This window comes from Fukomys damarensis, unplaced genomic scaffold, assembly GCF_012274545.1.
Source record: "Fukomys damarensis isolate Sample0158 unplaced genomic scaffold, DMR_v1.0_HiC HiC_scaffold_18, whole genome shotgun sequence".
In the NCBI taxonomy this organism is placed as follows: Eukaryota; Metazoa; Chordata; class Mammalia; order Rodentia; family Bathyergidae; genus Fukomys; species Fukomys damarensis.
In genome coordinates, this window is record NW_022900930.1 from 39062684 (window position 1) to 39079409 (window position 16726).

The following is a 16726-nucleotide window of genomic DNA, read 5'->3' on the forward strand; positions in this document are numbered from 1 at the left end:
GCGTGTTGGTCTGGCCTGAAGGCTCCCGACCGAGTAGTTGCCAGCTCCAGGTGCCCGTCCCCCGTACACTTCTTCTTGTTGGCTCCTGAGACCCACAGCTCTTTTCAACATCAGAACGTTTTGGGGGGCTTGTTTTCCACTTTACGGCTTATACCTCTCTGAAAAACTTTGCTTACGGCAGCTAACAATGTCAAGGTTCATGCACTCGCGTCCAACAGCACTGAGCAGATGATATAAATGAATAAAGCAGGCTGCATATAAACAGCCCTGACTGTTTATAAGAACATCTTGAGATGTTAATAAATTGCTAAATTCATAGATATGCCCAGAGTAAATAATTTCCTGCCTACAAACGTATTTAAAACAAAGAAGAACATATGACCCAGAATAGATCTTTAGTGAAATGGCTAAAAACTTGTGAGAGGCAGACACTGGGCAGTTGGTTTAATTTACTGATTAGTTAAGATACTTGCTATTAAAGAGGAAGTAAACGTGAAACAAACTTGTCTCTAACAGAGTCACACATATCTGTGGATCTGGATTCCCTGTTTCTTACTGAAGGTCAAAACCTCAGTAAGTTCCATCCAAGAATGAACAATGGGTGAGTGTTACGTAACTTCCTGGAATATCCCACCCCAGTTCTGCTCCACTTTGGACCCAGCGATGATGATTATTAGGCATTTTTTGTACGTGCTCTAATAGAAGGGACATTACATTTTAAATCTCTACCCTCCATTTCCTTATGTGTAAGTGCGGATAAAAACAGCACCTATGCTTTAGGGTAAAGCTTAGGCAATTAAATGCTTCACATCCAACTAGCTTTTGGTTGTCCTTACCTTTTAGTGTGCTGCAGCGTGTTTGTAACATCTCTGAGGCATGGAAACAGGATTTGTTCATGCAGAATTAAGTCAGCCAATATTCCCTTCCCCCATCTCATGCATTTTAAAATGAAAAATAGAGTTTTTGTGAATAGTGACTCTCACAGCAGGATGATATGTTCTATTTTTGTTAACGCTAGGAGTAAAGATAAGAAGGGTAAGTGGGTGCATTACTTTGCATATACTAGGTAGAATAATCAAAAACACTGCGCAAGAATGGCTCCTTTTTCTGTTAGGAAAGAAAAATATATTGTGAGTTATAATAAATGCCACAGGAATTTCTTATTCTTTTTTCCATAATTCAAAATGTTAAGATTCATGTTCCCAAAGAAATACTGCTCTGGGTGAAAGATTTTAGAAAGATTAAAAACTGAATAAACTGGTAGCGTTCGTGTGGGGAGTGTTGCAGTTATGTCCTCCTTGAGAAGCCGAACACAGTATCAGACTCACCGGTACTGAAACAGCCCAGGGATGTTCTCCTGACTATCTTAACTCTTTTTTTTTTTCACATTGAGTGTATTGGTACATTTTAGGTGTACAGTACAGTTACATTCATCATTGGGATCTTGTGCCTCTACATGGCAGGTCTTGGTTCTCATTTTTCCCCTTGTCCCTACCCTTGCTTCACCCCCCTCCCCTCCCCATTTACGAACACTTTATTTCCATTTTTTCATTTTCTCATATTTTTTCTTTTCCCTTATTAGCGTTCCCTTGCCCTTCCTTTTCCCTACACATTTAGTCCTTTTTTCCCCCCATTTCATATTGTCAATTATCTCCTTAGGATCTTATGTACTATTATAGTTTTTCACACTATAATGGTTTAATTTTGAACAAATTCATTGATTTTGTGATTTTTTTAAAGCCAAATGGTTCTCAAGCTTTAGCATGCAGAAGAATAACCCAGGGGCTTTGTTAAAATGCAGATTACAGGGGCCCTACCACCAGATTTTCCCACTCAGTAAATGTGATGATGCCCGAATATTACTGAGTTTTCTCTAAGAAAATTTTTCCATCTAGAATTGCGAGCCCTAGGACAAAATCTAGCACTAATAGAGCAGCCATCAAAATGTTTTTCTTGGTCAAAGATGAGAAGAAGAGGGAGGCCCAACCAAACTCAGGTTCACAAACAGAACAAAGGCTGAGGATTTGTTCTGTGGGAGGGAGGTATTAAATAAAAAAGAGAGGATTATTTCTCTCTTAGGTGTGGGTGGGTATTTCTTGGAAGTAGATTCCACCTTCTTTTTCTCCTTGTATGGGCTGGTTCTGCCTGAGTCAGAGCACATTAGACCAAGATGGCACTGGGACGGGAATGCTGGAATGTGAAATCAGTGTGACATCCTCTGTTTCTGAGATCAGTTTTGTCTTATTCCATCCTGCATCCTGGTTTTGCAGCTTTGGCCAGTCCTAAATGCCTGCATAGTTTGTCGAGTAGGTATTTCTTTATCTGACACAGAACACTGGTTTTCCTTGGGGCTTCAGAGCACTCATGTCTGGGGACAAAAATATTGGAATTTCTAACAAGTCCCCAGGCTGACGCTGGGAAACGCTTTTTGAGAGCTACTGCTACCTATCCTTTAGCAACTTTTCTAATGTGGCAATTTCCAGAACTTTTGAAGAATGTATTTACTATCTTCTAGCATAACATTGTCTTCAAAAAGTGTATAGATATGGTAATACATTTTAGACTGCTGTTGTAGGTGTTTTCTACTCAAATGTGGCAAAGTCCCACAATATGAAAAGCTGTGTCAGAAATATTTAAATCATTAAACGTAGCCTTACAGTTATGCTGGATGATGAAATACCAGGCAGAACCTGTATTGCTGGCTGGCCTGGAACTCCTGGTCCTGGCTGTGTGTGAAAAATTTAGAACCAGCTACTGTTGGGATCTGGCGCCACCAAGTGGTAGATATTTGCTCTGTCATTGTACATTCCCTGACACTGCTGGAAAGCTAGCAAATGTAGCGGAACAGTGTTAAGGAAAAAAAAAAAGTAGTACCTTTGCCTCTCATGTACTTTGGTATTGTGCAAATAAACTGCCTTCGTTCCGCAAATATTTTTAAAACGTTTTCAATAGACAGTGTTTTTTTAATTTATATTTTAAGGCAGAATGCAAATGCAAGTAATTTAAATTTTAAAACCTGACACTGTAAAGCAAACTTTGGTTTGGTTAGAGAAAATGGAAAATTTTGCAGAAACAATATTTGCATCAGTTTGTACTATAACTCAGAAATCTGTTCAGAAAATCTAGTAGTATATCTCTTAATAAATAATAAAGTACTTCTGCTCAATTCTTTTGGTTCTTTAGTGGTGGAAAACCTACAGCACAAATGTTACTGTGTTTGTCTTTTAAGACAAAAATGTTAATGTAGAGAATTGTTTTCTAAACTAAAACCTCAGTATTCGTGTTTGATTGTAATGTTGAAACTTTGCAGTAACTAAGTTTTGGGTTGCAGTTTGATATTCGAACTCAAAGTTTTGCTATTACTATATTAGAGGTATTTGTGAAGACAAAGGGCCAAGAATACAACCAGTGCCCAAATCCAGGGGCTAAAGCAAGTTTCAAGGCCCTTTATGGGGGCGGGGGAGGGTGCTAAGATTTTGTGAAATTGGTTTCTCCAACCTTAGGTGATGTCCCATTTTCAAAGTACGACAGAGAACTTGAAGATCGGTGAAGGACAGATCGGACAGTTGACAGGGTCCAGAACTGTAAAAAGTTGGATGGGGTGGCGTGCTGCTGTCCACTCTCTAACTTGACCCTTGAGGAAGGGAAAAGAAGCCACTTTCTGAACATTTCCACCAACCTGCTGTGGCCACTTGGAGATGTGTCTCAAAAGTAAGAGGCTTGAGACCAATATTTGGTGTAGACCTAAAGAGGAAAAGCAGGTGCCTCTGCTTGGTCCTCCACTAGAGGCAGAGCAGAGGTGAGCTGTTCCCACTGGCAGTGGCCCTGCTTCTTCGATGAAGAGATGACAGTTTGTATTCTCTGAGTGCCCCGTGGGAAAAGCTAACAGTCATCTCAGAAGTGGAGATCGAGAATCTGCATCTCTAACAAATGCTCCGTGATGCGACTGCAGATTAGGGGAACAGATTTTGAGAACCCCAAGAGGTTATTCTGGCAGCCCCCGGAAAGGTGTAACGATGATGACATCGGACACCTGGTATTCCCGGCACGATTCACACATTGTTTTATCAGGCAGGGCAAGGAAATCAAATGCTGTGTGAATTTCCAAGGATTATTCCATCACAGCTTTTTCAAACTGAGTTTTAGCATCACAAATATTAAATTACAGCACTTTCATGGCAATGTTGTTAAAATAAGGACTTTAGCCTTTCCTTCTCCATATCTTTTTCACTGTGAAAATGTAGTGAGACTTTGCAAAGTGTTTGCAAAATGTATTGAAACTGCATATCGCCTGAACAAACAGTATGAACAGAGCTTATGTGTACTTTGATTTCCCTGGTGCCAACTGAATGTTAGATGTACTAACATGATTCCCAGGAAGAGGGCGCTGTGGCACCACATTTACTTACCAGCTGTCTAGTGAATTTCTCAAGGGTTCCTGTAAGGCTTTATAAATTTAAAAGGTTGATGATACCCTTACACTTCATTTCCCCCTTAAAATATCACTTGTAATGTCAGTTAGAAGTGATAGCTTGGAACCTCTATCGTCTGGAACTAGAGGGAATATTTGCAAATTATTTTGTCCATCCCTGTCAGCCCCACTGATATTTTTCTACTTAAGGCTCATTAAGTTTTAATTATGATCGCAGTCATTTCATCAAATTGCTCCTTAAATAAAACAAGTCTCAAATTTTTAAGGAGATTTTAAAGCCAGTTTTAAAAATGAGAGTCATTTGGTAAGACTATTTGTGTCACTGAAGGTACTCATGCACTGGCGCATTTTAGGAATCGGAACATGTAAAACTGCTTTTCCGTACCATTTTGCACTTTTTCTTTGGGCAAACTAAATATTGAAGCGATTCTAGGGGTATTTATTATATCCCAAAATGATATTTCCAAATTATATTCTGTAATTATACAGGTTATTCAGAAGAATATTCCAGTAAATCAGTGCCAAATTAAGATTTTAAAAATCAATCTTTCACAGATGGAATGTAAACTTCTGATAAATGTCAGAGTAACATTACAATATTTTCAATTCAATGTTGATTAATTCAAAATAAAGCCTAGAGTGTAATATTCATGTATTCCCCAGCCACACTATTAAAATTTCTCCATTATTATACTTGGAATATGATATATGACTTTATTTAATGAGAAAAAATGAACAGTAGAGGCAAAAGCATAAATTGTTAATTAGCTGAAATAGATCTTTATAAGGCAGGTTACATGATGGTTTGCCAGTAAGAGTCAAGGAAGGGTAATGTTTATAAATAAAACTTTGTATTCTGAAAAGTTTGAAAAGCTCTCTGGATCATCAAGCTCAGACTATAAGTGCTGTGTTCTACACATTAAATTATAGGATCTTAACCTTCAGGCAGGGAGGGAGGCCAGGAAGTATCTTTTTCTTTTTTTTAACCAGGAACTGCATTTGTCATCAAGCAGTAAAGACCTGGGAAATCACGGCTTGATGAGAAAAACCTTATTTTCTTCACATTCAACAGGGAAGGCCAAAGACTACTTGTGGCTAACTGGCCTGATGTTCCTCCAATTGACAGATCTTTTCCTCTGAGGTCCCAGGATGACTGTTGATACTTGATCTGTTTGTTATGACTTCCTGATAGCAAAGAAGAAAGAACAAAGGAAAAGAAAAGGGGCAATTCTTTGATGTCCCCCGTGCATATCTGCTAACATCTCATCGGTGGGAAGTAATCAGTGTTCCTTCACCTCCGCTGAGAAAGTTGGCTAAAGGCAGCTTTTAGTTAGGCAACCCTAACAGAAGTAGCTTGTTAACAAAGGAAGCAGAAAATGGTTCTCTGGCCTCTGCCATAATCTGCTTCTCCTGAAGAGGAGGCAGTTGAGCCCAGAGAGAGGAAGCCCGGCCAGTCACATGTCAAACTGGAGGGGGATCAAGGACGTGATGCACCATGGTTTCTACCCTCCTGCTTTTAGTTGAGTTGTGTACTAAATTCTATGTGTGTGCTGCTAAGACAGGAAAGAGAGGCTTACCAAGTTCTTAAGATTTTACTTTAGAAAGAGTACAATAATGTAAAGAATTATGGGCCATTAAAAGTTCATAGATCTGCTCATCTCTGATAAAATCATGTGATTTGATTTTTCTGTGGAAATACATCGAGCCAAAGAAAAATAAATTCCTGTCATAATTCCTGACATGGAAATGAAGTGACACTATGGCTGCAAAGACATCGAAATTTAGTTTGAGGTCTGTTCGTCTGAAGCATGGAAATTGTTCCCCTCACCTCTACGAACCTGCAGCCTTCCTTCTCTCCCACACTGAGAACGCAGACCTCAATTTTCTGAGGGGTGCAGTAAAGAGATAAAGCTTGTTCGAGCATTTGCGACTCTCTTTGCAGCAACAAAGGCGGATGAAAAGGAGGCTTTGAGAAAATGTTGACTTTCCCTTGCAGAGATCAATCAAGCAATTGAAACGCTTGCTAAACTCACAACACTATGTCACTGTTATGTGATAATCCGGGAAGCACCTGTTACCCATTACCACTGGTAACACAAAGAAATGATAGGCAGAAACTGGAAAAGGAAACATTTTCTAAAAGTTGCAACACATTAAAACTACATCACCAATGTTACAGAAGGAGACAAAGACTAGCAAGACAGAAATGGCTTGGTTTCATTCTTTTTGGAAAATAGGAAATTATTTTTGTCTTAAGATGTGCAGGTTATGACTTCATACCGTTTCAACCATAAAAATGTATTTGAACATTATAGCCCCATCCAAAGTTACAAAACCACAATGCTCTCCTTCCATTTGTAAGCTGTGTCTGGGAAGTAAAATCCAAGTAAATATTTCTAGTTACTAATCCAGTCTTGTATGACTCATTTCTGATTACAGTGGGAAAAGCTACAGATGACCACGAGTGAAAGAAGGAAAATATTCTGCTCTGTCACATTCCATGTCATCGCCATTACCTGTGTGGTTTGGTCCTTGTATGTGTTGATAGATCGGACAGCAGAGGAAATCAAGCAAGGCAATGACAATGGTAAGAATGTCTTTCTTCTCCTTCTGTCTGGGGCCGTAATGGCAGCAGCCAGTTCTGGTTCATATATGTGATGCCTGAACAAAAGCTAGTGCTTGCAGTTGATTCTTCCTCAGGTGTGCTCTTAACTCTGACTACCACAGGGCTCCCTGCCAAGGTGTAAGATGTGTCAAGTTCGTGTAAAACTTCACAGGGAGAAACACAGAGAAGGCCTCCACCACCACCTCGGGCTTTTCAGGAGCTAAGTAAGGACCAGGTTCCGAGTGATATAAAAAGGCAAACATTTGTTCAAATGGAATGTTTTAAAATTTTATTACATTCACCCTATTTGTTGCTCTTTTGATGCATGAAGATGATATTCTAGTAGAGAATGTGCTATAGCTTCTTAGTTCCACGTAATTTGATAGAAAGGGTCTGCACCATAGTTTAAAATTTTAGCCATGACCAGTGTGCTCGTAAAGGATGATGTCAAGTCTGCAAAGAAAGATGTATCCAATTACATTCTTACATTTAAAATGGAGAGATCATTTAAAACATAAGCAAAAATAGGAAGCACAGTGGCTACAAAATGTTGCTGATACTCGCTTCTGTTTCCTGTCAGGCTCTATGAGCTGCAGCCTGGAGCCTAACTCAAAGGTGGTAGAACAGTGAGGAGTGTTTCCACACACCCTAGAAACTGGGGAATTTGAAAGGAGAACAGTTTCAAATGGTAACTTTATAAATTTGAAGTGTCATAAAAAGCATTTGTATCACCCACACTCCCTCCCCCCCAAAAAAAGAAAGAAAATTAAAAGCAGAAAAACATGGGGTAAAGTGAAAGAAAAAAGACAATTTTGAAAGAAGTTTTATTGTATCTGTGTTTGTATGGATTCAACTGCTGAAAGGAGGCTGGTCCACTTGGGCTGACCCTCCTGGCGACAGCAGCACACCCCTCTGTGGGCCTCCTTCTAGCCTCTCAGAAGCAGGACAGGGCTGGCCGAGTAATGAGAATGGCGTGGTAAAGGTTAATGGAGTTTCCAGGAGGGCTGAGAAAGAAGAGCTCAGGACGGACTTGCAGATGTCCCGCGCCAGCCCACACAGCTGCCGCCCCTTCAGTGCCTGTTTGAAGGTCCCAGCCTCCACGCCGTCCAGACTCACAGGTGGCCTATCTCCAGCTCCTGACACTGGGAAGTTACCAGTAACACCCAGCAGCCAGGTCCACGCCCGGCCTTCGTTCCTGGTCATCCTCCTCTCCCTGAATTCAATCAGCAGGCCCTGTTTGTTCTCTTTATTTGCTCCTGGAGTCTGTCTATACATCTTCTTCCCAGCTCCACCTAGCCATTTGCAAACTATTATTTTGGTTTTTTGCTTGAAAACTGCAAAAGCTTCTTAAACTTTTTCCAGTGATGTCCAACAGTAATGCAATCACACCAAATTTACAAAACCATGCATGCAATCACATTCTATTTCCATTAATTTATAGCCCCTAGACCTTGGCTGTCGGCGGTTAGGCTGAACTCCATTGTGCTCCTCTCACATCTACTCCCAGACCTATGGTCAGCTTTTCTTTTACGTGAAACACTTCCTCCAGTCTTGTCTTGTCCACAACCACCACATACACAAATACTCAGCTTTCCTCGCATACCTCCCTAACTCCGAGTCAGCCTTGGCAGCCCACTCTGGGAATCCTACTTCAGCTCCACAAGTTAGGACAATCGTTGCTATCACAGTGTTTCTCATCACGTCATCCCACAACCAGTAACATTAACATCCGCTAGGCATCGGTTAGAAACGTACCTTCTAACCTCCCACTCCCCTAGACCTAGGTATCAGGAACCCCTGCTGTGCAGAACAGCATTTTGTGCTTGAGAAGTCTAGAGGTGACTTGATGCCTGCCAAGCTTTGACAGCCCCTGCCTTACCATGTGTTTCCAGAGCATCCTGTATGGGGTCTCTCCACTTTGCTTTCATATTAGTGTTGCCTGCAGGGTTTCTATAACACTACAAAGCCCCAGACTTTCAGACTTAATTATCCCTATGGGATTGATGCCTGTCAGAAGTCACACTGGGAATCTCAGCCCTGTCGTGAGACTTACCACACCGACGTTGCTCACTGAATCCTGTCTCCCCTCACTTGCTTACAGCAGGTTGGGCCACGTGTGTCCAGATCACCACCCTGTCCTGGTACTGCCCGGGTTTGGGAGTTGCCCAGTGACTTAGTCAATCATGTAGAAGAAGTGTGAAACGTGCGTGCCTCTTGTACCCAAGATTTTCCACCTGTTATTTGAAAAATTTGTTTCTTTCTCAGTTCGGGGTGGGGACAAAATTTCAGACCCAGTCTCCCAATAGGCTGTCCTTCAGGGCAACCAGATTTCCTAATAAAATCTTAACTAACATTCAAAGGCTAGCTTTTCTGTTATAAATTATTTTCAGTTTCTTAAAGGCAACTGAAAAGAACATCATTTTATCACTGCTGTTCAGAGCTTTTGAATTAAGAAACAAGCAGTGTCCACTGTTCTTACAGGGCTATGCCCCTGTGGAGTAGTTCCTAAAACATACGCAGAAGCCACAGTGGCTTTTATAAACAGTTTCATCTATATTGATGCCCAGTCTGTGCTTGAGATCTTGCTTCCCAGTACGTGCTCTAAAGGGGGAAACTGTATGAGTCATTATTTTAATCTTCCCCTGGTATTGGGATGGTGAATATTGATCCTTCATTTACTTTTAAGATGGTAAGGAAAACTCCATAATTTAAATGCTGCATATTTCAAATGTATCTTTAAAACCTTCAGAGATATTTGAAGAGGAAAAAATTGTCCTTTCAACCAGAACTGAGGTTGAATATGAAACAGTGAAACTTTTTGAACTGCAATGATAGTGCTGGAAGAAAAGCAATCTTCCTGTGTTCTAAAATGGCTACTCTTTTAGATTAAATATGCATGATACCCAGAGAGCTCTTTTACCCCGTGCTCTTTCCTGGTGATGATAAAATAAGATAAATGAAATGAAATATTTGGTATTTGAAATGTTAAACTCTAAATTACCCTTGTCGATAACTTGAATTTGCACAATTTTTCTTCCTGCCTTATCTTTAGTGATTCTAGAAGAGTGATTCAGTGCACTATTTGTATTAAATCCCAAACTCAAAAATACAGACTAAAAAAACATCAACAATTTATAAGTTCTATATTCCTTAGGCAAGGATTTCAGGTTTTTTATTTTGGAATATTTGCGTGTACGTGATGAGATGTCTTGGGAATAAGCCCCAAGTGAAATCATGAAATTCACTCATGTTTCTTTCTTATACCTTATAGTCGTAGTTTGCAGGTAATTTTAGGCTAAGTTTTGACTTTGATCCATCACATCAGCTAGAACTTTCCAGTATGATGTTATGTCAGCACTCAGACTTTGAAGCATTTTTTAGTTTGGGTTTCAGATTAGGGATGCTCAGCTTTATAGCAAAGAAAATGTAGGTGTAGATACCAAAATCGTTTCAGAATTCTTTAAATATATGCACCACAGGGGACTCGGTAACAAATCGATTTTGCTTTCATGACTGACTCACTTGTGAAGTTCCAGCTCCTCGGGGCAGGCACCATGCCTCATTATTCAGAGTCCCCGGTGACAGTAGAGGGTGGGCGCTAACTGTGGCTGACTGCAGAAGATGAGAACCCACCCCCCAGAAAAGAACAACCCAAATATATTAAACACTGGCTTGGGTTAACTGATAGAAGGCCAGCGTTCTAGTTCCTCCTTGGTCACTGGCTGGTTGTGCTGCGTGAAATAATTCATCTCTCTGAAGCTCGATTTCCTCACTTGTCAAAATAAGAAAGTTGGACTTTGAGTCTTCTAACGATTCTTTGTAGGATTCACTTTTCAGACATCATGAACGTGAAGTTGCATCAGAATATGTGTGTGTGTTTATATAAACAACACACATGTATCATACATGTTTAATCACAGTGAAAAATATGATTTAAACAAATTAAGGAAAAGAGACTTGCAAGTTTTGCTGTTATTGACTAATACTTTATCCAACTGCAGAGAAGCAACCAAGAGAAAATCAACTCATCCATATGGTTTCTTCTACAGGCATATTTTATAATTGCATAATCTTAGCCCAAAATATTCCAACTTAACAGTGAGGTGCTTTTTCTAAACATACCTTGCCTTTGCAGGTTCTCTTCTCGTTTTAAAATACTTCTAGACATCAGGAGTCTTCAGTCACATAATGTGCAACATAAAATATGCAGGAAACTCTGACAAATCAAGTTTGTAAGTTGGCAAAGACCTTAGAAATCATTGTTTTAAAGAGGGCTGAAGATTTAGCTCAGTGGTTCTGCTGCCTGCCTTGCAAGCTCAAGGACCAGAGTTGGATCCCCGGTATGAAAAAGAAAGACAGAAAGAAAAAAAACTCTCTTGTTACCTTTGCTGGTGATTTAGCTAAGCGGTTCTACTGCCTGCCTCACAAGCACAAGGTCCCGAGTTTGATTCCCAGTATCAAAAAAACAAAAACAAAAACAAAAAAATGAAAAAATAAGTACTTTGCCTGATCTCCAGCTATACAACAAAACACACCTGGTTCACCTGATTCACCCAATCTAACTTAGAGGAAAATGAAAAAGTGAAATATTCTAGATAACTCGTCTGTGTACCTCCAGCTGAGAAGGGAGAGGCCCTGACTGTACAGCAAGGGAAATACATCTGAGAACATTGCTGGAAAGTAAATGAGTCCTGTGAAAGTAAAAGGGGCCTGTGAATATGCATCAGCTCACAAGCCATCATCATTTGGAAAGCTTGGCATAGATGTTTCCTGTCAAATACAGCATACGAATTTGCTCCTTAAGCATTCGAGGAACTTTTAGTTTATTTTTGGTGGATTTCTGAGGTTTTCTCCTGATGAAGTGTTTGGCAACTGCAAGTAATGCTAAGAATGCACAGTGCTGCCTAAGTTCTGGAGCCCTGCCCAACAGCTACTTGGACTTCCACCTCCTGGACCCTGACGTTTCATTACCTGAAGTCAAAGAGCCACATCTCGTGAAGTTAAAAACATTTGGGTATTAAGCACCAGTGAAAGCTCTGCTCTTAATCTACAGCCCAGTCCATTAAAGAAGTGTAACATCCAGAGCATAGTACGGTGACAACTTACATTTATATAGCATGTTCTATATGCCAGGTGATATTAATTAATTCCCTGAGAAACCTATCAGATGCTATTTTCAACTCCCTTTTTCAGTGATGTATCAGTGAGTCTTTGCTGTAGAATGAACCAGGAATAAATATGGGTTGTGTACACAAAAACCACCAGAGAAGCCACTAATGGAAATCCTGTTGGCTTTGGTTGCCAAAAAAAAAAAAAAAAAAAATTTTATAAAAGTCTGAATTATTTTGGGATCATGGAATCTCTTAGCCAAAAAGGAAGGGGTGTCTGGGTGTCAGGAGGGCAAAATAGTAACTGTAAAGGAGATAATGCTGCTTGATTGCAATGGTGCTGTTTACAGATAAGGTTCTAGTCTGATTCCAAACAGGGACATTCCCTTAAATATCCCTAATCCTTGCTTCCTGGCTCAAATCCGATAGAGAAAAGAGATGAAGAAAACATAGGGATTTCCTAAATTAAAAATAGTTTTGAATATTGCTTTTCATTCATTTTTATATTTCTCTTCAACTTTTTTACATACAGTTACTTTCACCTGGACACCTAGTTTCTTTCAGTGGCTTTCTAGAATCATCCCACCCAGCCAGAGCCCTAAGCGTGTAGAACAAGCTGTGATATTCATTTATTTTTCTTTGCCCACAGTGCTTTCGCTTGCTCTTTAAACATTTCCTTATAAATTGTGGTTCCAGAAGTAGAATAATCTCAAGCAGAAGTAATGTAGCATTTTGATTCTTCTAATTTGCAAACTTTTTAACTTCACACCGAAGAACAAAAATCTAGACTACCTTAAGCCTTTCCTGGAAAGCGCGCTGATTATTTGGGGATGGTGTGTTAAAATGTTGCTGCCCTCAAGTACCACATCACATAAATGCCGTTATAAAAAGAAGGCCTGGATGAATTTATTTAGCAATTACATATTAAGACTGAGAACTCATTGCTTTTTTTTTTTTTTTTTTTTTTTTTTTGGTCCTGGGGATCAAACTCAGGACCCTGCTCTTGCCAGGCAGACTCTGTGCTACTGAGCTAAATCCCCAGCCTGCTCATTGCTTTTTAATATGGAATCACCATGATGTTAGAGAATGCAAACAAAACAATTAAATGTACTAGGAAAAATAAGATCCACATTTCTGCAGATAATAATGGGAGGCAGAATTTTTTTCCTCCAATTCCTGTTCAAAACTTTCTAAGAAATGTTCTGGAAGGACAGATGGACAGAGAGTTTATTCCTAATCCTACAGCAGGAGTCCAAGAATAAGAGCACCAGTAATGGTGCGTCCTTGTATTTCAGAGATATAAGTGAATGACTGAATTACCTGCAGTTGTATTTTCCAAACTCTTCTTCCACACTGGCAGGTAAAGAATTTTGTGTTTAGGGCATTTCCAAGTACAATCTGTAGCTTCAAATAAGTATTAGTTAGGACAAAGGATTCCTTGGATTATACAATGCATCAATAGCAAATAAGGTTTGTTTTCTTCCCTCCCTACATGTCCTTATTGTACACATTCCCTCCTGTTAGCAAAAGACAGCAAATAAACTGAGTAGTGCAACAAAATTGAGTGTGAAGACAATTTGCTAAGCCTCAAAAAAGGAGGCAAGTAGATCTTACCATTGAAAACTCCATTTAGAATCTTCTCTAAAGATATGCCTATAGTTATTTTCCAAGGTAAAAGTTGTACAACCATTCAATCTCTTTCATAGAAAAAATAATCCTGCCCATTTCATCCAAAGAACGAGAAACAATAGGCTGTCTCTTGAAGATGCACATTTGGACAAAGAGTTTGGATACAAACGGCTTCTGTTTGTGAGATTAGGGGATGCTTAACTCTCTAAACTCAGTCCAGGGCTCAGTGGGAGTTTTGACTTCCCAAAAATATATTGAAGAAAGATGCGCTGGGCAGAAAAATCAATTCACAGTTCCTTATGGAGGAAAGTGGAAGGATCAAACTGATTCTCTTTAGACAGGACACAGAAAAAGAACGAGTAGAACTTTTTTCAGATTGTCAATCAATAAAAGCAGAGTTTCACTGAGCAACTAAAAAGCTTTCATTCATCCCTAAAATATCTACTGAACAAGGCACCACAGAAAACAGACTATCCAGGGATTGTGCCTGTCAAAGATGAAATACCTACCTTAGAAAGTGAATTCACACCACAAGGAAAGAAATGGTATGAAACTGAAATACTGAGAAAATGTATTTCCAGCAAGAAATTACTTCTCAGTTGGATTTTTTGGGGACAGGTTGGCAGAAACAGGGAGGCAAAATCCAGAAAAGAAGAATCATGAATAAAAGTTCAGAAGTGGCAAATTTCTAGGCATTTATGAGGAACAGCTGGTAGTTTGATTCAGCAAATAGAAAGGTGGATGTGAGCGACGGGGATTTTTCTAAAAATGGGAGATGAAGCGCATTTCATCTCCAACTTGTCTGTGGTTAAGTTTTTCAAACACACAGAAACTACTACAAAAAACAAACAAAAAAACTAAAACCTTCTAAGTTTGGAGAACTCCATAGTGTCTTGCATTTGCACACCAGACCTTCCCTAGTAATTTCCTCATTAAAAAAATCTTGAGTGTCTTCTAATACAGGGATTCTCACTCTCAGCACTACTGACATTTTGACTAATCCTTTGTTAGAAGAGAGTAGTTCTACACATTATAGGATAATGTCCAGCAGTATGCCTGGCCTCTATTGCTAATGGTCAACAGCAGCCCACCTAACTCTATGTCTGACAATTAACAATCTCTCCAGACAACGGCAAATGACCCTTAAAGTACAAAATCAGGGCCAGGGATTTAGCTCAGTGGTGCCACTACCCACCTCACAAGCACAAGGTCCTGAGTTCAATCTCCAGTACCAAAAAAAGGAACAAAATCATCCATAGTTCAGAACCTGTGGCCCACAAAGACTCACTGTGCCACATGTGTAAATACTGTATAGCTTCTCTGGTGTGACAAACTAAAAGTGTAAACAAGGGTCTAAATGTGTAATTGATACTTTGTAATAAGAAGAAAAGGTCTAAAGGTATTGGGCAAATGGGAGGGGTACAGGAAAGGTAAAAAGGGAAGAGAAAAAATAAGAGAAAAGCGAAAAAAGTGGAAACAGTCTTTGTAAATAGGGAAGGGTGGAGGGGGGAAGGAAGGGCAGGGGAATGGGGAAATAAGAACCAAGATACATTAGGTAAAGGTAGACGCTCCCAATGATGAATGTAACTATTGTACATCTAAAATGTACCAATAAAGTTTATAATTTTTAAAAAGTCAGTTTGCCAATCATTTCTTCCCCCTGCACAAAGAAGAGAACTAAAGTAGCAACTAAAAAAGCCTCTTTGCATTCCAAATGTGAGGATTCTGCATAGAAATTTAATCTTTTGCCATTATGTTACTCTGCATCCAGTGAGGACGGCTATATTATTTAGCCTTTTATAAATATGTGCTGTCACTTCTCTGTGAATACTAAAATCATTACACGTTCCTGACTAGTCTTCAAAATTCCTCATAAAAATCACTCACAAAGACTGATTTAAAGTATTTTAAAATAAATAGATAGTAGGTAAATTTCTTTCTAAGCAAAACACAAATTCCAATACTATCAAAAATTACTAGGTAATGCTCTCAGTTTAGGCATTAAATATTGGTAGCAAAAGACAAACAAGGAAAGAAGGAAGTGGAATTCATACAAGAAAAAAAGAAAACTAAGTCTTTGTAAATAGGGAAGGGTGGAGAGGTTGAAGGGAGGTCAGGGGAATGGGGAAAAATAAAAACCAAGATATATATTATGTAAAGGTACAAATTTCTAGTGATGAATGTTAGCATATTGTATACCTAAAATGTACCAATGAAATTAATTTAAAAGAGAGAAACAAGGAGACGGACTTGAAATAGAAGATCTTTAAAGGTCTTTGAGCTCTGAATTTTTTATTTGCTTCACTGAAACATCAGGAAAAATTAAGAATTGAGCAGTGTTTATTGTATCCACCTATTTAAAATATTTTTAAAAGATTTTATGAGGTTTTTCACAGAAACTGATTTTTTGGAAAAATATAAATTGTTTCCAGAATAAATAAATATATGTAGGAACATGGATTATATTTCCAGTATATATTATATGATCCATTATAAAAACTGCAGTAAAATCCTTAGAATAGGAACTGGTGCAGTGGAAGTAGGATAAATTTTGCTTGTTTTTGCATTGCTGGGAATTGAACCTCAGCTCTCACACATGCTAGGCAAGCAGTTTACCTGAGTTTTATCTCCAGTCTAAAAATTTAAAAAAATTTTATTTTAAAAATCATTATTATTTTAATCTGTGGCAGGTTGACATCCAGTTTTTCCAACACCATTTATTAAAGAGGCTGTCTTTCCTCCACTGAGGATGGTCAGCTCCTTTGTCAAAGATGAGGTAGCTGAGTACATCTGCATTTGTTTTTGTGTCTTCCAGTCTGTTCCACTGATCCTCAGGCCTATTTCTTTGCCAGTACCATGCTGTTTTTATCACAGTGGCTTTGTAGTATAGTTTCAAATTGGGAATTGTTACACCTGGTGCCAAGTGTCTGTTGCCTAAAATGGCTTTTGCTA

The 16726-nt window shown here is 39.1% G+C and overlaps 1 protein-coding gene across 3 annotated transcripts in view; it reads left to right on the top strand.

Annotated features, from left to right (window-relative positions):
* Marchf1 (membrane associated ring-CH-type finger 1) overlaps positions 1–16726 on the top strand; it is a 968384-nt gene that overhangs the window by 943503 nt on the left and 8155 nt on the right. For all 3 annotated transcript variants that reach the window (XM_033765456.1, XM_033765457.1, XM_010629874.2), the window contains one exon: positions 6872–7019. In XM_033765456.1, the coding sequence (XP_033621347.1) occupies positions 6872–7019 (148 nt within the window). The remainder of the gene's footprint in view (positions 1–6871; positions 7020–16726) is intronic.